General features: G+C 50.7%; 1 protein-coding gene and 1 long non-coding RNA gene across 2 annotated transcripts in view; both read left to right on the forward strand.

Moving 5' to 3' along the window:
- LOC135074780 (uncharacterized) overlaps positions 1 to 20,342 on the forward strand; it is a 52,176-nt gene that overhangs the window by 16,976 nt on the left and 14,858 nt on the right. The window contains 28 exon segments of the mRNA XM_063969162.1: positions 31 to 153; positions 197 to 319; positions 909 to 1,539; positions 1,870 to 2,025; positions 5,121 to 5,419; positions 5,548 to 5,625; positions 6,184 to 6,297; positions 6,934 to 7,069; positions 7,071 to 7,323; positions 8,545 to 8,670; positions 9,083 to 9,185; positions 9,371 to 9,429; positions 10,638 to 10,742; positions 11,657 to 11,750; positions 12,203 to 12,340; positions 12,813 to 12,929; positions 13,495 to 13,586; positions 14,261 to 14,347; positions 14,773 to 14,869; positions 15,480 to 15,598; positions 15,699 to 16,091; positions 16,234 to 16,575; positions 16,718 to 17,058; positions 17,185 to 17,597; positions 17,684 to 17,959; positions 18,046 to 18,299; positions 19,198 to 19,314; positions 19,866 to 20,029. Coding sequence (XP_063825232.1) covers positions 31 to 153; positions 197 to 319; positions 909 to 1,539; positions 1,870 to 2,025; positions 5,121 to 5,419; positions 5,548 to 5,625; positions 6,184 to 6,297; positions 6,934 to 7,069; positions 7,071 to 7,323; positions 8,545 to 8,670; positions 9,083 to 9,185; positions 9,371 to 9,429; positions 10,638 to 10,742; positions 11,657 to 11,750; positions 12,203 to 12,340; positions 12,813 to 12,929; positions 13,495 to 13,586; positions 14,261 to 14,347; positions 14,773 to 14,869; positions 15,480 to 15,598; positions 15,699 to 16,091; positions 16,234 to 16,575; positions 16,718 to 17,058; positions 17,185 to 17,597; positions 17,684 to 17,959; positions 18,046 to 18,299; positions 19,198 to 19,314; positions 19,866 to 20,029 — 5,350 coding nt within the window.
- LOC135074343 (uncharacterized) lies at positions 18,310 to 19,175 on the forward strand. Its single transcript, XR_010257818.1, has 3 exons — positions 18,310 to 18,386; positions 18,707 to 18,780; positions 19,094 to 19,175. It is a non-coding gene; the product is annotated as an uncharacterized LOC135074343 (long non-coding RNA).

A 20,342-nucleotide genomic window follows, 5' to 3' on the forward strand; every position in this document is an offset into this window, starting at 1 on the left:
GAGCGCGTGACGTCAGCACTGACGCGCGAGTGCGAGTGGTTCGTGCTGGGCGCCGTGCTGCGCGCGCTGCCGCACCTGCTGCACGCGCGCGCGCTGGCGCTGGGCCGCCGCGCGCACGACCTCGACCTGCTCGCCGCCACGCTCTGCGCCATGGTGAGTGACCAGCGAGCGCGTGACGTCAGCACTGACGCGCGAGTGCGAGTGGTTCGTGCTGGGCGCCGTGCTGCGCGCGCTGCCGCACCTGCTGCACGCGCGCGCGCTGGCGCTGGGCCGCCGCGCGCACGACCTCGACCTGCTCGCCGCCACGCTCTGCGCCATGGTGAGTGACCAGCGAGCGCGTGACGTCAGCACTGAGGAGATCCACAGAACCAAAGTCACCGACATAACACGTAGAATTGCTAAAATCAAGTAGCAGTGGGCGGGGCACATAGCTTGCAGAGCTGGCCATCAGCTCAGAAAAGTTCTCGAGTGGCGACCACGAGCCGAAAGGTGCAGTGTGGGCAGGCGCTCAATAGATGGATCGATGTTTTGGTGAAGGTCCTGGGAGATACCTGGACGCGGGCGGCGCAGGACCAATCGAAGTGGAAATCCTTGGGGGAGGCCTTCGTCCAGCAGTGGACATCATTCGACTGAAACGAAGACGAAACGACAGCTAACCACATTGGGGGCAAACGTCCCTGTACGGCTGGTTTTAGTGTCACGCAGACCGTCCAGTGCGGATCCGCTCCACACAGCCAATCTGTATAAACTTCTAGGGACCGTTTTAGAGTAATGCGGTCCGGAAGAACCGCTCGCTCCCTAGCAGTTCATACAGATCGTCTGTGCGAAGCGATCCGCACTGACAGTCCGCCTGACGCTAAAACCATCCTAAGTAATGAAATGAGAACTAAGCGGTATCGTCATTGCAGGTGTCGGACCGCAGCCTGTACTTCCCGGAGTGCGTGCGCACGGGCGGCGCGGGCGGCGGCAAGCTGCTGCTGTCCGAGTTCCACTGCGCGACGCTGCCGGCGCTGGCCGCGCTGGCGCCCTACCACACCTGCCTCGAGCCGCAGACGCAGCAGCGCATCGTGCGCTGCCTGCTCAAATATGGAATGGGTGAGCCGCACACTTGTATGCCGGCGCTGGCCGCGCTGGCGCCCTACCACACCTGCCTCGAGCCGCAGACGCAGCAGCGCATCGTGCGCTGCCTGCTCAAATATGGAATGGGTGAGCCGCACACTTGTATGCCGGCGCTGGCCGCGCTGGCGCCCTACCACACCTGCCTCGAGCCGCAGACGCAGCAGCGCATCGTGCGCTGCCTGCTCAAATATGGAATGGGTGAGCCGCACACTTGTATGCCGGCGCTGGCCGCGCTGGCGCCCTACCACACCTGCCTCGAGCCGCAGACGCAGCAGCGCATCGTGCGCTGCCTGCTCAAATATGGAATGGGTGAGCCGCACACTTGTATGCCGGCGCTGGCCGCGCTGGCGCCCTACCACACCTGCCTCGAGCCGCAGACGCAGCAGCGCATCGTGCGCTGCCTGCTCAAATATGGAATGGGTGAGCCGCACACTTGTATTATACTATGAGACTGTCTGAATCTGCACCTACCATACGACAGTGACTGGTGGATGCCTTACATGTACTTGTGTGTCAGCCTGGAAGCATTCTTAGGTGACTTTTTAGTTCATCCGGCTCGAAGGACCATTTAAATTTATGCGGACATTTTGTACATTCAATAAAACAATGTTCATATAAAGCCACTGGTTAACTATTACATAAATTAACACAACTGCAAAGTTTAACCTATTTAGGATAAAATGGACACAACAATACCTGGTCGGAATCTGTTATGTCATCATCTTGTGACACGATCTTGTGCCATTGCAGTGCTGCGCACACCACAGCCCTACATCAACGCGCTGACGATCTTCACGCTGGAGATGCGCGAGACGATGGTGAAGATGCTGCCCGAGGTGCTGCTGGACCTGTCCAAGATCTCCGACACCAAGACCATCGCCAGCCCCATGCTGGAGTTCCTGTCCAGTGAGTTTTTATACTTACACACTCAGATACTATGGTGGTCACACACATATGACAAATTACATAATTTTTAAAGGGGTAGTATTTAAACGAGTGACTGTAAATTTATGTTGTAAGTGTCAAAAATAATTAATGTGGGCTAAAGAATTACTAAGTGAGCGACTGAGTGCGAGTGACGAAAAATCAAAAGAACAGCAACTTACAAAAAAAAATTGAGTTCCTTAAAATACAAAATGAGAAGCTTCATAATATTTGAGGGACCTAATATTTGATTGAGTGTCAACGTTAGGTCCTGCATTTTTTTCAATATTTGGCAAATGCTTTTTTTATACTGAGCGGTATTTTTAACTTTAATGAAGTGTTTCGAATGCAAAAACTACTTTGAAAAATACTATTATGAGCAGCGTATTATGAGCCCACATTTAAATAAAAAATGATCTTATGAAATAAATATTTGACGGAACACTATTCTAGTAGCGAAAAAAATAAATCATTAAAATTTAAGGGTAGGTAATCAAATGAAACAATGTAGGTATATTACGAAAAATGAAATAAATTTGTATTTTCTTAAATCGAATCAACAAAAAAAAAACAAAATAAAATAAGTCGCTTCTGTCAACCCAAAAAAAAGTAATCTTATTAATAAGGTTCATTGATTGGTACCTATGAGGATTGAGGAGCTCTACCTACTCATCGTCACTGTATGATAAGTGCTGGCTTGGACTTAGCCTCGTTTTCTTTTTTGTCCAATAGGTATCAGTTTTGCTTCCAGTGGCGGTGTTGTTAGTTTGAGCCGAATTGCTAGACCCAAAACGTGTTTGCATACATATTTTGTTAAAAATTCGGGACAGTCGCCCCGCCCCCATTCGAATTCGCGCGCTGTAACAATCTGTAGTTTTCATTAATAAAGCGTATCAAAATAAAAAACATGAGACCTCAAATATAATATCAGTAACCAATAATCATTCCCTTCATTTGGCAGTGATGCTTATAAGCAACAACCACTTTGAATATTTCTACAGCACCAAATAATAAGTTTTGTGCAAATCATTCGATTTTGTTACGAAGCTTAGTTCAGCAAAACACTAGTAAATCGGTCGTCGACTGAGTTTTGAGTGATTTCATATTCATATTTCTGTCAGACGCCAAGATGACGCGCAATGAGAATAACAAAGACGGAAGTTTTATGATTTTATACTATATTATCATCTGTAATTGTTTTTGTTTTGTCTAAATTTTATTCATAATAAATCAAACTAATCATATAAAGCAATATTTGGCGTAGAAACTGTGTTTTCTAATATATGACATGCTTCCGAACCTCGATGTTGCCTAGAAGCATCAGTGCCAAACATCTAACAAAATAGGTTTATCTTTTTGTTAATACAAAAGAGTGCCAATACCCAATAAATCAATCATGTATTACATGAATAATGTTATAGAGATGGTATACAATTACTTTTGATGCAATTATGGACCCTGTCGGGCACAGCATTTTAGGAGAGAGGAAGAATTTGCTGTCTGACTCTGTGTTGTCTGTCTTCAATCTTATACCGCTGAACTGATTTAAAATAATGATAAACACATTTTTCTTGCGTTGAAGTCAACAACTATAGCAGATAACAGTAACATACCAGTTTCAGAAGCTAAAGAGAAAATAAAAAGCCAACCTTGGCTCGGCATATTGATCGTGAAGTATGATGACATGCGTCATCTATCAAATGTTGGAGAAAAAGGTCGTTGTCGACTTTGCGAAAATGGCCAAAAAATAGTTTAATGCCTAAAATGTGAAATACGATTGATTTTTTTATGATTTACATATAAAAAAATTATTTCTATAATATATCTCAATGTTTTATTTAAGTACCCCTATTTGGCAATGTAGTAAATAAGCAACAATCGTTTTTCGCGAAAATACCAACCAAATATTTTTTTTATTATTTTTCTTAACTTTATTTGACAGTAACAATTAGGTCTAAATAGATTTTATTGAAAAAATCAAACAATTTGTGTCTTGCCAAATGAAGGGTTAATAAAGCAGCTCACAAAACTTTGCTTAGAATTAACTTTTTTGTAGTTCGTTCAGTAAAACCTCAATTAGAAAAATCTAATGTATCTTCATATTAAAGTTGCCCTCTCTGTATTTCTAGTCGAACACTTAGTAATTTAGTCGCCCGGATAATATTTTTATGTCTGAAATGTAATAATCAAAACCCACATTTTGTAAGCTCGTTCTGGATTTTATTATTGATCAATATTCGTCATTAGTTTGGTTAATTTTTCGCTTACTCAAATTCATACCGCTCAAGGTATTAAAACAGTATGCCATCATCAGTCGCAAAGTTTTTTTTTAGTCGCTCATTTTATAATTCCCCTTTTTAAAGCTGTCCAAGTTTATTTCTCCTATAGATTTTAAAAACAAGCTAAAACATCACTGTTTTACTTCTTTCAATGAGTTTTGTTTGAGAAGTTATGCTTTGGAGTTATGTATTGGTTTTTAGTCTATACGTAATAAAATTACCCACCCACTTTTACTACACTGGTCATCACAAAAATCGGCCCACCTACGTTTTACAGGAAAACACGTTTCTACTCACACAATTATGGTGCCCTAACAATATTGATGTTATTTGAAAGCCCAATAAATATCCTGAAAGAAAAACACATTTAATTTCTTTATAAACGATTAACATATACAATAAATGTGACTTGAAAAAAGACCTCACTTTGGGCTCACCTCCGGGATCAATTAGACCAATTTTTATGGTTATAAAACCAAATAATGATCTCACGCGTCCTCTTTAACAGATGGATAGCGATTAATCCCAACTTAAAGTTTTATACCCATAAAAGTTGGCTCAAGCGTAACTACCTATTTTTTTAAGAAGTGACTCTGGATTCTTCTACAGACACATTTTTGGGGTAAAAAACTTTCCTTTAATGAAATGAAGTTTAGAACTAGGCTTTTAAATGGTGCCAATATTGGTGGGAAGTGGGGATGCATACGTTTGAAAGTGCTTGTCGCGGGAGGCTCGATTTTTGTGACGACCAGTGTAGTTGACTGATAAATGAAACTCGCACGCGCTTGCCCCTTGCAGCGCTGACGCGGCTCCCACGTGTGTTCGCGTCGTTCGTGGAGGACCAGTACATGTCGGTGTTCGCGATCCTGCTGCCCTACACCAACCCCTCGCGCTACAACCACTACGTGGTGTCGCTGGCGCACCACGTCATCGCCGCCTGGTTCCTCAAGTGCCGCCTCTCCTACCGCCGCAACTTCGTGCGGTTCATCGTCCACGTGAGTCCCACGCCCACCAGCTCAGGCGCACCACGTCATCGCCGCCTGGTTCCTCAAGTGCCGCCTCTCCTACCGCCGCAACGAGTGCGGTTCATCGTCCACGTGAGTCCCACGCCCACCAGCTCAGGCGCACCACGTCATCGCCGCCTGGTTCCTCAAGTGCCGCCTCTCCTACCGCCGCAACTTCGTGCGGTTCATCGTCCACGTGAGTCCCACGCCCACCAGCTCAGGCGCACCACGTCATCGCCGCCTGGTTCCTCAAGTGCCGCCTCTCCTACCGCCGCAACTTCGTGCGGTTCATCGTCCACGTGAGTCCCACGCCCACCAGCTCAGGCGCACCACGTCATCGCCGCCTGGTTCCTCAAGTGCCGCCTCTCCTACCGCCGCAACGAGTGCGGTTCATCGTCCACGTGAGTCCCACGCCCACCAGCTCAGGCGCACCACGTCATCGCCGCCTGGTTCCTCAAGTGCCGCCTCTCCTACCGCCGCAACGAGTGCGGTTCATCATCCACGTGAGTCCCACGCGCACCTCTGTGTAAAAACTTTACGTATAATCTTATAATCTGTCCTTTCTGACAAACCATCTCTGTCAGAGAGGGGAGGGTCATAATCCCTCGCGCGCTGGTGCCCGCTGAAAACCAGCATCACGATGTGACGACTGTGACGTGACGCGGTTTTTGCGGAGCGGGAACATTTTCAGCATACCATGTTTTTTTTGGAATGTGTTATGTATTCTTGATGTGCTGGATAAAGTTTCTTTATCATTGTGACGTGTGCTATGTATGACAGGATGCTCGAGTGCGCAGGTCACGCCTGTGAACGTTCACCGTTTATTGGTTACTAATTTGCCGTTGTCGTGTGCGCAGGGCCTACACAACTACATCATAATGCCGTTCGAGGAGCAGTTGCAGTACAAGTCAAACAATTTCCAACAGAACGCAAACGAGGACTCTTCTAATCGACAGAGGAGTTCCAGTTTGGTAAGCTACCTGTCTACCATGTTATGTTTCCATTTTCAACCGACTTCAAAAAAGGAGGAGGTTCTCAATTCGACCCGTGTATGTTTTTTTTTTTTTTCTATGTTTGTTACGCGATAACTCCGCCAATTATGAACCGATTTGAACAAATCTTTTTTCGCCGTATAGGTAATACCTCAAGGGTGGTCCCATTTAAATTTAATAATAGAAAAAACAACCCCCAAGGGTGGAAAATTGGGGATGAACTTTTTTATACGCAATATCTCCGCCGATTATTAATCAATTTGAACGATTATTTTTTTGTTGAATAGGTATTATCAAAAGGGTGGTTTCATGCGAATTTGAAGAAAATATTTCACCCCCAAGGGTGGAAAATTGGGGATGAACTTTTTTTAAATACGCAATATTTTCAATTTTTAGTTTTTTTTTGTGTTCACGCATTTGAAGTCGGTTTTATTTTTTTTAAAAGTTAATTATCAATTCCAGAAATAGGTCACTAACAACAACTACTTTCAAAACCGTTGCCAGAATTGGTGTGATCTAAAATGTGTTTTTCTAGTCGAGTTTCGAATTGAGCAGACCTCAAACAGGACATTATTTACAAGTAGGCTAACGAAGATTGGCTTCGGCTGTTGTCAGGGTTCCAAGGCAGTATCGCGCGTACCGATGGGCGGGCGCGGCGGGAGCGCCTCGGCCGCCTTCCACGTCGAGCTCACCGAGACCTGCGTGGACCTCCTCGCGCGCTACACGTCCTCCCCTTGCAGCGTCAAGCCGCAGAGGTACCACCGCCCACTCTCACACACACACACAGCGCGTCGGCCGCCTTCCACGTCGAGCTCACCGAGACCTGCGTGGACCTCCTCGCGCGCTACACGTCCTCCCCTTGCAGCGTCAAGCCGCAGAGGTACCACCGCCCACTCTCACACACACACACAGCGCGTCGGCCGCCTTCCACGTCGAGCTCACCGAGACCTGCGTGGACCTCCTCGCGCGCTACACGTCCTCCCCTTGCAGCGTCAAGCCGCAGAGGTACCACCGCCCACTCTCACACACACACACAGCGCGTCGGCCGCCTTCCACGTCGAGCTCACCGAGACCTGCGTGGACCTCCTCGCGCGCTACACGTCCTCCCCTTGCAGCGTCAAGCCGCAGAGGTACCACCGCCCACTCTCACACACACACACAGCGCGTCGGCCGCCTTCCACGTCGAGCTCACCGAGACCTGCGTGGACCTCCTCGCGCGCTACACGTCCTCCCCTTGCAGCGTCAAGCCGCAGAGGTACCACCGCCCACTCTCACACACACACACAGCGCGTCGGCCGCCTTCCACGTCGAGCTCACCGAGACCTGCGTGGACCTCCTCGCGCGCTACACGTCCTCCCCTTGCAGCGTCAAGCCGCAGAGGTACCACCGCCCACTCTCACACACACACACAGCGCGTCGGCCGCCTTCCACGTCGAGCTCACCGAGACCTGCGTGGACCTCCTCGCGCGCTACACGTCCTCCCCTTGCAGCGTCAAGCCGCAGAGGTACCACCGCCCACTCTCACACACACACACAGCGCGTCGGCCGCCTTCCACGTCGAGCTCACCGAGACCTGCGTGGACCTCCTCGCGCGCTACACGTCCTCCCCTTGCAGCGTCAAGCCGCAGAGGTATCGCTGTCACGATCTCGTTGCAAGTGAGAGTCCGAGAACAAGGCGTCAAAATAAACTCTAGCACCACTTTGCCAGATTACATAAAAAACTAGCACAAAAAGTTATCAATACAGAACTGACCACGCCTCCTTTTCATCAAAGTCCCGGCCCGCGCACGTGATGTGCTGTCGCTGTACCTATAGTCTGGTCCGTGAGCACGTAGAATTTTGTCCAATGACCCCCTAGCTACCCATCCTTATCGCTCGCGCGTAATTATGCTGCTATTGCGCTTGCACACTCACTGCGGGTGCCAGTCGCACAGTCGCGACAGCAATATAATTACGCGCGAGCGATAAGGATGGGTAGCTTGGGGTCATTGGACAAAATTCTACGTGCTCACGGACCGGGCTTTAACTGTTCATACCCTTTTTAACACGACACCGGTTACGCTCTCGCGTTGACCATATCTAGGGAAGTGTCTCAAGTGTCCCATTATCAAATGCATAGGTTACTTAATAAATAACGAATCATTTCGACAGTATTTTACGTGTCTGTATCACCAAAACTTTTTAAACATGAGTTTAACGCTGCGTGGTTTTGTGTCCCGTGCGCAGGAGTGACCTAGCGGAGTTCCTGTTCACGGGCGGCCAGTCCATGACGTGGCTGGTGGGCCACAAGCTCATCACCATCACCACGTCGGGCTGCCTGCAGAACTCCATCAAGCAGGGGCTGTGTGACAGGTAATACTTGTGGATTATTCCGCTTTGTTCACCTAGGAATTAATTCACCCACGTGAACAAAGTCAACCGCTTTAGGCCCAGAACAGACGGTGAAACGCAACTGCAACGAAACTGCAACTGCTAGATACTTTTGAGTTGCATCTAAGTTTCTGCCATAGCGTCCATTGAGAGACCACACATGACGCGACCAGTTTGAAACTTTCAGTTTCAGTTTCATTCATCAGAATCATCAGAAAGTTGCAGTTGCGTTTCACCGTCTGTTCTGGGCCTTAGTTGAATCAATTCACCTGGGTGAGATGGTTCCGAGATGAAATGAGGACACTAAAAATGCACTTTGTTCACATCGAACAAATCACAAATTCTCATTCTTCCGACTGAATAAAGAGCTAATGACTAATATGGTGTTGTGTAGATGTGCAGTACTATGCAAACAGCATTCAGAAAGCGTCGCGGCCGCGACGGAACAGCAAGACCAATCTCAGACACAACAGAACGCGCACGCTGCCGCGGTGCAGGTAACTGTCGACATTAGTCCTATTATCATTACTTATAGTACTGGTCGTATTAGCTTATAATTTTCTTCAAGATAGAAAATGACGTTAATTATTAATTTGTTCGGTATTTTTAAATTTTGGGTCATTTAACGACGCGCTGGAGTAGAAAATACAACTTTCCTATATACAAAACTTGCTGCTCGCAGGTGCAAGTCAGTGACAGCGCCGGCGACAGCAACGGCGCCCTGCAGCCCGAAGTCAAGCGGTAAGTTGCTCCTTCATTTGTACAAAACCCTTGAACAAATCTAGCTATCTAAAATCGAACAGAATCCAGTTACAATTTTGATAAACTATCTCTCCAACATTGTAATGAGTATTAGCTTTGGCTTCACTGACACGAGTAATATCAACTATAGTTGTAATAACAGTGTAGTTTCATTTAGGTTTGGTTCATAAATCTCGCATTTACTGACTAATGTTAAATAGGAAATTTAAAAACGAGGCACAATCAGTAACATTTGTACTCACCATGGTGTATTTACTAACCGGTGAAGGTGAATAAAGGCATGTCGTTAACGTCCTACTTTTGGCGGGTTTTTACACTATTTTAGCTGCGATCTGTTTTACCAGACAACGTTTGATCCCGAGAGGAAAATATTAAAGTCATACGGCACGACAAATATCAAAGGGAACCGAATTTGACATTCGATGTCAATCAGTAAATATTATTGGCAGAACACCCTCTATAGAATAGGTAAAACGAGTCCCAGGGGGGCCTCAGTCAGATTTTTAAGTATCCGCACCGTGCCAATCCTAAAGAGGGGAGCTATTTAGCGTCGCGTAGCATACTGGCGGGCAGCCACTTGACGTGCGTGTGTGAGGCAGTACACCCTTGATAGAATAGGTAAAACGAGTCCCAGGGGGGCCTCAGTCAGATTTTTAAGTATCCGCACCGTGCCAATCCTAAAGAGGGGAGCTATTTAGCGTCGCGTAGCATACTGGCGGGCAGCCACTTGACGTGCGTGTGTGAGGCAGTACACCCTTGATAGAATAGGTAAAACGAGTCCCAGGGGGGCCTCAGTCAGATTTTTAAGTATCCGCACCGTGCCAATCCTAAAGAGGGGAGCTATTTAGTGTCGCGTAGCATACTGGCGGGCAGCCACTTGACGTGCGTGTGTGTGGCAGTACACCCTTGATAGAATAGGTAAAACGAGTCCCAGGGGGGCCTCAGTCAGATTTTTAAGTATCCGCACCGTGCCAATCCTAAAGAGGGGAGCTATTTAGCGTCGCGTAGCATACTGGCGGGCAGCCACTTGACGTGCGTGTGTCTGGCAGTAAACCCTTGATAGAATAGGTAAAATGAGGCCCAGGAGGGCCTCAGTCAGATTTTTAAGTATCCGCACCGTGCCAATCCTAAAGAGGGGAGCCACTAGCGTACTGGCGGGCAGCCACTTGACGTGCGTGTGTGTGCAGCTACAGCAAGCACTCGCTGCAGCACTCGCGCTCCACCGAGACCTCCAGCTCGTCGCTGTCCATCTCCGAGCCGCTGCAGCCGCCGTCCAGCGGACACACCACCAGGTGTGCGCCCTCGCCCCACCCCGCCCCGCCCCGCCCACTTCACGCTGCACGCCTCCTCTCAGGCCCTTTTCACACGTCCCGGTTGCCGGCTAACCGGCGCCGGGTATCCGGTGGTGAAGTGTATGGTCATGGTACGTAGCCTTCACATGTTCCGGCGTAATTAATCCGGCATTCCCATACACTTCACGACCGGGTACCCGGCGCCGGTTAGCCGGCAACCGGGACGTGTGAAAAGGGCCTCACGCTTGCCTGCACGACTCATGCGCACGATGTGCAAACGGCCTCTCATTATTAGTGCACAACGATCCGACGCTGCCGTTCCCTGGCTGATGTATCACTTGAGCGGCATTATGCATCCACTAACACAGATTCTCATATTTCACCGAACTCACTTGTAGAATGAGTTAGCTTTTCTCCTCTACATTAGAAAAATATAAATCTACACTCCTAGGCCTGTACCGTAGCGCGCAAACGTAGGCATTTTTACCTAACTAGCTAGCACGATTTAATTTATAGGAATATTATATGATAGCATGCTAACTCATAATTTAAGAAAAAAATATGCACGATTTTGATTTCTTTGTATCATTTTCCTGTTTACGCTCGCAGTTTGATCTCATAATATGTTATTGACATCTCATATCATTTTTTATTGTATTTCTTATATTATAAAAGGTATTAATAGAAGTAGTAGATAAAAATTATGATTTTTTACTAAATAGTCTATATTATTATGGATATGCTCGTCGATAGATCTTTAAAAAGAATGCACTCAAATTAGTTGCGCTAAGTCAAGGTAGTTTGTTAGTTTTATTGTTCCATCAGATATTTTGCCAGAGCATTTGCGTAATCTACAAGAAAAAAATTTCGAGAAACTTCGCTATTGCGTGGGATAACCGTCAGTTGTGTTGCAGACAAAACTCTTCGGAGAACAACAAGACGATGGACTACGTGGCGGACGTATTCAACCAGTTCACACAGCGGTTCGAAAGGATATCCAAAGAAGTTGTAAGTTTATTAACCCCAGTATTCAGTAGCCAAGCATTCTCTGTATTCCTTCGTTTCAAATGCCTTTTCACTGGTTATGGTTCAGAGATTTTGAGACTTTGGTTTGGAAAATCTCTACTAGATGTGCTAGCAAATAACAGTCGAGTTCGAGACAGCGTACAAAAGATCAAGGTAAAAGAAAGTAAATGATCTCATTTTTCCATTAATGTTTATTGAACTATCACTAGCAGCGTTACCACTAATCTGTAGGGATTTGTGGACTTAGGCTGGGTTACACCATCTTACTTTAACTTTGACAAACGTCAAAATCTGTCAAACTCCATACAAAAAGCACCGGGTAGTGTTACGGTTAAAATAAGGTGGTGCAACTCAGCCTTTAGATCACATTGCCACGTGGCGCGGTTCTCACCCCATACGCTCGCGCCAATGTAATCACGCGATTGTGTTCGCAGGACACGGAAGACCCGAACTGGTCGCGCGTGGGCGGCGTGGCAAGCACGGCGTGCCCGTGCTGGTGCGCCAACTGGGCCGAGGTGCACGTGCGCGCGCCCACCGGGGACCTCTCCTTCGTGCTGCGCGTGCAGAACCAGGTCGGTGTCACACACATGTCATGCATTTTTACATTTACTTCTAGTGTAACTGCAAATTATCAAATGCCATTCATACCACAGAATAATAATATTATGTACACGTACAGAAACTTTTCTTTGCGAAGATATTTCAAAAAATGTCTACTCAATGTCGTCAACGACATGGTGTAATTTAGCTTATCTCAGAGTTGAGCACCGTTTCATTTACATAGTCAGTACTGTGCCGATCCTATGGGCTGACTGCTACAAGAAACTACTGTGTCGCCATCTAGCGCACTACACGCGTATTTTTTCTTCTTTCCATAGAAAATATTTTTATACAATGGGTGAAGAAAAGCTTGTGAATCCCTTGTGAATTAAACTCGCCGGCGGGTACGTCGCGCATGTTTTGTTTTCGATGCCTACTCGAGGAGATAAACAGGCCTGCTCATACCGTCTCGAGTTTGTTAAACGTTATGCTTGCATGTTCCAGCTGAACTGGGACCACATGCTGGAGTGGCCGCTAGAAGAAGTGGCGGCGCTACTTTCACCCGAGCCGCCGCCGCCCTCGTCGGCTTCCAGCGGCATCGGCGACTCGCGCCTCGACCATGTGAGTTGTCTCTGTTCTTCACTGCGCCGGGACACATGCCCGAGTCTCTTCTCTCCACACTGCTGGAACCCCCGTTAGTCTACCCCGAAAATTGCAAGGACCCACGACATCATACCAGATATTTGCAAAAAGTGGCAACTGTGAGACAACTTAGTTTAATTTTTTTATCCAATGAGGGCTCTTTTTAGTATCCAGTTGGCACCACTCTGTAGATAAGGTCACTGTCACTTACTAGTGGCAAAAACAGCGGCGCCAACTGGTGAGCGCTGAAACGTAGGAGGTCTATCGCATTTACACTCACCATGACGGCGTCACTGTAAAGTCCTGTCAATAAATTGTCAATGGTGCCAACTGACGTTCATAAGTGCCACTTGTGGTTTAAACTGAATAAATATTTTTGAATTTGATTTTTAAGTATGAAAACGACAGCCGTTGTCTCGCAGAACACTATTTTCTTGTCATATACGAGACGCCCACCTCTTGTTCTCACCGCTGCAACTCCTGTGTAGCCAGGATCTACAGCTACAGTTTAGTTGTCATTTAGACACTTATGTTGTTTCCGCAGGGCTCGGAGAGCGACCTGCGCTCGCGCAGCGGCTCGGCGTCGTCGCACTCGCGCCCGCACGCCAGCCCGCACCCCGACCTGCACAAGTCCAGGTAACACGTGCACGCCTAGCTGGTGGGTGAAAGTCATGGGTAGTTGTTTGTTGAGTAACAACCTTTTATTTTTAAATGTACTGACTGATGCGTTTTTTAAACCCATTGTAAATAAAGTTACATACTATTTGTACATAATTCATACATCATGATGCACAGAATAATAAGTGTTAAGTACAGATTACTTTTAGAATACTTCAACTCACTTTGTGTATATTATTTTGTATCTGATGTTTTTATAACCATTACATTTATATTTTAACTAAATACAGTAGAACGCCGATTATCCGAACGCCGATTAATCGAATCGCCAAATTATCCGAATCAGTCCTGAGCGTAATATAAAAAATTAAAAACAAGTATTTTTTCATTTGTTCTGTTGGAACTCGGATATATTTAATCTGAGCGTTATTTTAGCAGTTCTACAATAACGCAAAGTAGAAATATATCTGTTTATTAAACTTATTAAATTTTATTCTATGTGTGACAGTTCGTTTTTCTCTATTACCAGTCTATGTCCGATTATCCGAATCTACCCCGGGCCCAATTAATTCGGATAATCGGCGTTCTACTGTACCTACGTTTCGTGCGTGAATGAGTAATGAAACCCATGTAGTATACACCTCCAACGTCCAGTAGTAGGCACTGACCGCGCGCTGTTGGCGCTGTTGCAGCTCGGACTCGGTGGTGGCGAGCGAGAAGAAGCCGCCGCACGCCGCCTCGCACTGCATCGTGCCGCCGCAGCCGCCGCAGCCGCTCAGGTACGCAAAAAGGGTACATCACAAATGTTTTGACTTCGTATTCGCAAGAAATGATACGAATGTTTGGCAAATGTATGTATTTACCAAAAAAATTATAAGGTAATTTTTTTATTCATCACTTCCCATCAGGTAAGATGCAGGCCAAGAGCCGGACTAGGATGCGCGCCGTAATAATATCTTATCGATGATTTTAGACGTCAAAATGTATATCACGCAAAATCGATATAATTGCTCGCATCCTAAGCTTACTTGTGATTTATCAGTATTAATGTTCGATTAACTCGTCAGCTCAACTAATGTACGCTCCCTAATTGCGTACAAGGGATGTAATAAATTATCGATTTATTCTTCTCTGCTCGCGATACAAAAGAGATCGTTACTCAGTGACTGTGTATCATAAGGTTGATTATTGTGTGATGCCGCAGGATGAGCACGCAGCCCATCAACATCCCGGGCTCGCCGCAGCGCCAGTCGTCGTCCAGCACCACCGACGACGACGACATGCTGCTCATCATCCCCGAGGTGAGCCCTTACCTTCATCTATCTATCTATATAAATAAAAATATTGGGTGTCACTATGTATAATATGTATGTATTTAAAAAAAAAGTATATAAGTAGTATATCCGTTAAGCTAGCACCCATAACACAAGCATTAAGTTGCTTACTTTGGGGCTAGCTGGCGCTGTGTGAAATTGTCCAAAGATTTAAAAAAAAAAAGAATAATAATTGATGTTCGTTAGACTGATTAAAACTCGAGAACGGCTAGGCCGATTGAGCTGATTTTGTTTTTAAAATGTTTGTCGTAGTCCAGGGTAGGTCTAAACGGTGAGCAAATACGCGCGCGATATTGTTTTTCTGTGACAGACAAAATTCCACGCGGGCGAAGCCGCGGGCGGAAAGCTAGTTGATAATACTAATCAATGCAGTTTCTACTTAGTACTGGCCTTGTTGTTATTTATCTTTTTATTAATTTTTTTTTTCTGTAATGCAACTTTGACATTTGACGTACTGTTTTTAAGCTATCAAAATGCAATTTTCCTATAATTTTGCCACTCCTATGTCACTACAAGTCGATGACGTCACTGTTTCCATGTTCCATCGTCCGATGTTAACCGTGGTGTGTGGTGGCAGGGCAAGTCGCGGCACCCGGTGCGGCGCTCCAACTCGTCGCCCGAGATGTCGTCGTCGTGGAAGGCGGGCGAGCGCGCGCCCGAGCCCGACGACATGATCCTGCTGCCCAGCGAGCCCGCGTGAGACACATAACACTACTCACATATACTTGCATACTCCTGTCGACGGAGACTGATAAAACAATAGATACTCGGTGTCAATCTGTCAACAATGTTCCAGGAGCACGGCGGTATCGCTGCACGCGTGCAAGAAGGCGGCCAAGAAGAGCGACATGCGCGTGTCCTGCGAGGCCATCCCCGAGGAGATGTCGGGCACCTCGCCGCTCGCGCCCGCCGCGCACCCGCTGCTGCTCACGTACAACTCCGACCCTGGTGAGTCCCTCCCGCTCGCAGCGAGCCCGGCAGCGTGCGAGCCGCCCGAGCAGATGTCGGGCACCTCGCCGCTCGCGCCCGCCGCGCACCCGCTGCTGCTCACGTACAACTCCGACCCTGGTGAGTCCCTCCCGCTCGCAGCGAGCCCGGCAGCGTGCGAGCCGCCCCGAGGAGACGTCGGGCACCTCGCCGCTCGCGCCCGCCGCGCACCCGCTGCTGCTCACGTACAACTCCGACCCTGGTGAGTCCCTCCCGCTCGCAGCGAGCCCGGCAGCGTGCGAGCCGCCCCGAGGAGACGTCGGGCACCTCGCCGCTCGCGCCCGCCGCGCACCCGCTGCTGCTCACGTACAACTCCGACCCTGGTGAGTCCCTCCCGCTCGCAGCGAGCCCGGCAGCGTGCGAGCCGCCCCGAGGAGACGTCGGGCACCTCGCCGCTCGCGCCCGCCGCGCACCCGCTGCTGCTCACGTACAACTCCGACCCTGGTGAGTCCCTCCCGCTCGCAGCGAGCCCGGCAGCGTGCGAGCCGCCCCGAGGAGACGTCGGGCACCTCGCCGCTCGCGCCCGCCGCGCACCCGCTGCTGCTCACGTACAACTCCGACCCTGGTGAGTCCCTCCCGCTCGCAGCGAGCCCGGCAGCGTGCGAGCCGCCCCGAGGAGACGTCGGGCACCTCGCCGCTCGCGCCCGCCGCGCACCCGCTGCTGCTCACGTACAACTCCGACCCTGGTGAGTCCCTCCCGCTCGCAGCGAGCCCGGCAGCGTGCGAGCCGCCCCGAGGAGACGTCGGGCACCTCGCCGCTCGCGCCCGCCGCGCACCCGCTGCTGCTCACGTACAACTCCGACCCTGGTGAGTCCCTCCCGCTCGCAGCGAGCCCGGCAGCGTGCGAGCCGCCCCGAGGAGACGTCGGGCACCTCGCCGCTCGCGCCCGCCGCGCACCCGCTGCTGCTCACGTACAACTCCGACCCTGGTGAGTCCCTCCCGCTCGCAGCGAGCCCGGCAGCGTGCGAGCCGCCCCGAGGAGACGTCGGGCACCTCGCCGCTCGCGCCCGCCGCGCACCCGCTGCTGCTCACGTACAACTCCGACCCTGGTGAGTCCCTCCCGCTCGCAGCGAGCCCGGCAGCGTGCGAGCCGCCCGAGCAGATGTCGGGCACCTCGCCGCTCGCGCCCGCCGCGCACCCGCTGCTGCTCACGTACAACTCCGACCCTGGTGAGTCCCTCCCGCTCGCAGCGAGCCCGGCAGCGTGCGAGCCGCCCCGAGGAGACGTCGGGCACCTCGCCGCTCGCGCCCGCCGCGCACCCGCTGCTGCTCACGTACAACTCCGACCCTGGTGAGTCCCTCCCGCTCGCAGCGAGCCCGGCAGCGTGCGAGCCGCCCCGAGGAGACGTCGGGCACCTCGCCGCTCGCGCCCGCCGCGCACCCGCTGCTGCTCACGTACAACTCCGACCCTGGTGAGTCCCTCCCGCTCGCAGCGAGCCCGGCAGCGTGCGAGCCGCCCCGAGGAGACGTCGGGCACCTCGCCGCTCGCGCCCGCCGCGCACCCGCTGCTGCTCACGTACAACTCCGACCCTGGTGAGTCCCTCCCGCTCGCAGCGAGCCCGGCAGCGTGCGAGCCGCCCGAGCAGATGTCGGGCACCTCGCCGCTCGCGCCCGCCGCGCACCCGCTGCTGCTCACGTACAACTCCGACCCTGGTGAGTCCCTCCCGCTCGCAGCGAGCCCGGCAGCGTGCGAGCCGCCCCGAGGAGACGTCGGGCACCTCGCCGCTCGCGCCCGCCGCGCACCCGCTGCTGCTCACGTACAACTCCGACCCTGGTGAGTCCCTCCCGCTCGCAGCGAGCCCGGCAGCGTGCGAGCCGCCCCGAGGAGACGTCGGGCACCTCGCCGCTCGCGCCCGCCGCGCACCCGCTGCTGCTCACGTACAACTCCGACCCTGGTGAGTCCCTCCCGCTCGCAGCGAGCCCGGCAGCGTGCGAGCCGCCCGAGCAGATGTCGGGCACCTCGCCGCTCGCGCCCGCCGCGCACCCGCTGCTGCTCACGTACAACTCCGACCCTGGTGAGTCCCTCCCGCTCGCAGCGAGCCCGGCAGCGTGCGAGCCGCCCCGAGGAGACGTCGGGCACCTCGCCGCTCGCGCCCGCCGCGCACCCGCTGCTGCTCACGTACAACTCCGACCCTGGTGAGTCCCTCCCGCTCGCAGCGAGCCCGGCAGCGTGCGAGCCGCCCCGAGGAGATGTCGGGCACCTCGCCGCTCGCGCCCGCCGCGCACCCGCTGCTGCTCACGTACAACTCCGACCCTGGTGAGTCCCTCCCGCTCGCAGCGAGCCCGGCAGCGTGCGAGCCGCCCGAGCAGATGTCGGGCACCTCGCCGCTCGCGCCCGCCGCGCACCCGCTGCTGCTCACGTACAACTCCGACCCTGGTGAGTCCCTCCCGCTCGCAGCGAGCCCGGCAGCGTGCGAGCCGCCCCGAGGAGACGTCGGGCACCTCGCCGCTCGCGCCCGCCGCGCACCCGCTGCTGCTCACGTACAACTCCGACCCTGGTGAGTCCCTCCCGCTCGCAGCGAGCCCGGCAGCGTGCGAGCCGCCCCGAGGAGATGTCGGGCACCTCGTATAACTCCGACCCTGGTGAGTCCATCGTCGTCACTGACGAAAGAAATACCTACCGTTTACCTATAAATACAGCTTACATTTTCACACGGTATGGTAGCATCTCTTTACATCTACCACTGTCTGTCGTCTACTTTTAAAATAATTTTTTTAACGACCATGGCAATACCAGTCTTCTATTGCATATTTTGGTTAGAATGTAAAGGTGAAAAAAGAAAATTAAATCAGTATTGTTTTTTTGTGTCAGGCACAGTGGACGCACAACCGGACAGCAACAGTACGACGAAAGGCATCACACATTCTAACGCACACCATCAGTTACAAAAGGTAATTGCAACTCGTTTCATTTATCTGTTTCATTATGTGAGTTACTAAAGTTCGGTCCGTGAGCACGTAGAATTTTGTCCAATGACCCCTAGCTACCCATCCTTATCGCTCGCGCGTAATTATATTGCTGTTGCGACTGTGCGACTGGCACCTGCAGTGAGTATGCGAGCGCGATAGCAACGTAATTACGCGCGAGCGATAAGGAAGGGTAGCTTGGGGTCATTGGACAAAATTCTACGTGCTCACGGACCAGACTATAGACGCACACCAATCAACATGTTTCCCCTCAAAATGCAATATTCTTGTATCGCAGACGGCAAGTGACAGCACAGTGACGACGAGCACGTCCTCGCTGAAGCCGCCGGCGGCCCCGCGCGGCCCCGGGCCCAGCGGCTCCGGCGGGCCCGGGCCCAGCAGCTCCGGCGGGCCCGGGCCCAGCGCCGGGCCCGCGGGCCACAGCGCCGACCTGCCGCCACTCGCGCGTTCCAAGCGCTCGCACACCATCTCCGTCATGAGTCCTACCAGGAGGCACCGGTCAGTGAACACGCATTCATTTGTCACACTAAGAACAAAACTTTAAAAAGTTAAGGCTCGGCCAAACCAAGATCAGATGTCGTATTATATGAATTTGTAGCGATGAATTGGACTCATGTTCACAGTTGAGTTCACATCGACGCGTCTTGTCATCGATCGGGACGATATATGCACGCGCAGTGATCGCCATCGCCGACTATAACCGTTGACCTGTTTCAAAACGGCTTTGACGTGGACTGGACAACGTGAATGGTTGCAGGTATGCGACCTGCAACCATGTTTTGCAACGTTCACCGTTTGACCGTTACCTTGCCGTTTTAATCCTTAAGGTGGTTATCACACTGCGCCGCGCTCCGCCGCGGAGCGCGTGATTTTCATATAAAAAATCACGCGCGCGGACGCGTTGTCAGTGTGAAGTGCCGCGCGTGTTTTCTATACAAACTGAGGTACTTGCATACAATGAAAAAACCTGTCGCAGTGTGATAACCGCCTAATCGTTTACTAGTCATTTGAAATTTAGCAAATTGAATCGGGCTCTTTCGTCCACACAGGGAGAACCCCGTGTCGCGTCCCGGTAGCGGCGCGGGCGCGGGCGCGGGCGCGGGCGCGGCGGCGGGCGCGGTGGGCGGCGGCGGCGGCGGGGTCACGCCGGCCTTCGTGTTCCTGCAGCTGTACCACAACATGAGCACCTACCCCATCACGCCGCCGGTGCCCGGTACGTGCACTATGTTTATGTACCTATACTATACAGGGTGTCCCAAAAACGATGGATAACCCTGCAACCATCGATAGTCCTCTATATGATCTCTCTGATATCAAATTTAGACCTTAGTAAAAATATCACAGTTGTTCTGTTTTTTTTTGTATTTTTAGTAAATTTTAATTTATGTTTGTCTTATGTTTAAATGTTTTTTCTTATGAAATTCATTAAATTAGTTCCAAAGTATTAAAAAAACCGGCCAAGTGCGAGTCGGGCTCGCACACCGAGGGTTCCGCCGTACAAACGTAGCGGTTTACAATTTATGACG

Source organism: Ostrinia nubilalis, chromosome 9 (assembly GCF_963855985.1).
Source record: "Ostrinia nubilalis chromosome 9, ilOstNubi1.1, whole genome shotgun sequence".
Lineage (NCBI taxonomy): Eukaryota > Metazoa > Arthropoda > Insecta > Lepidoptera > Crambidae > Ostrinia > Ostrinia nubilalis.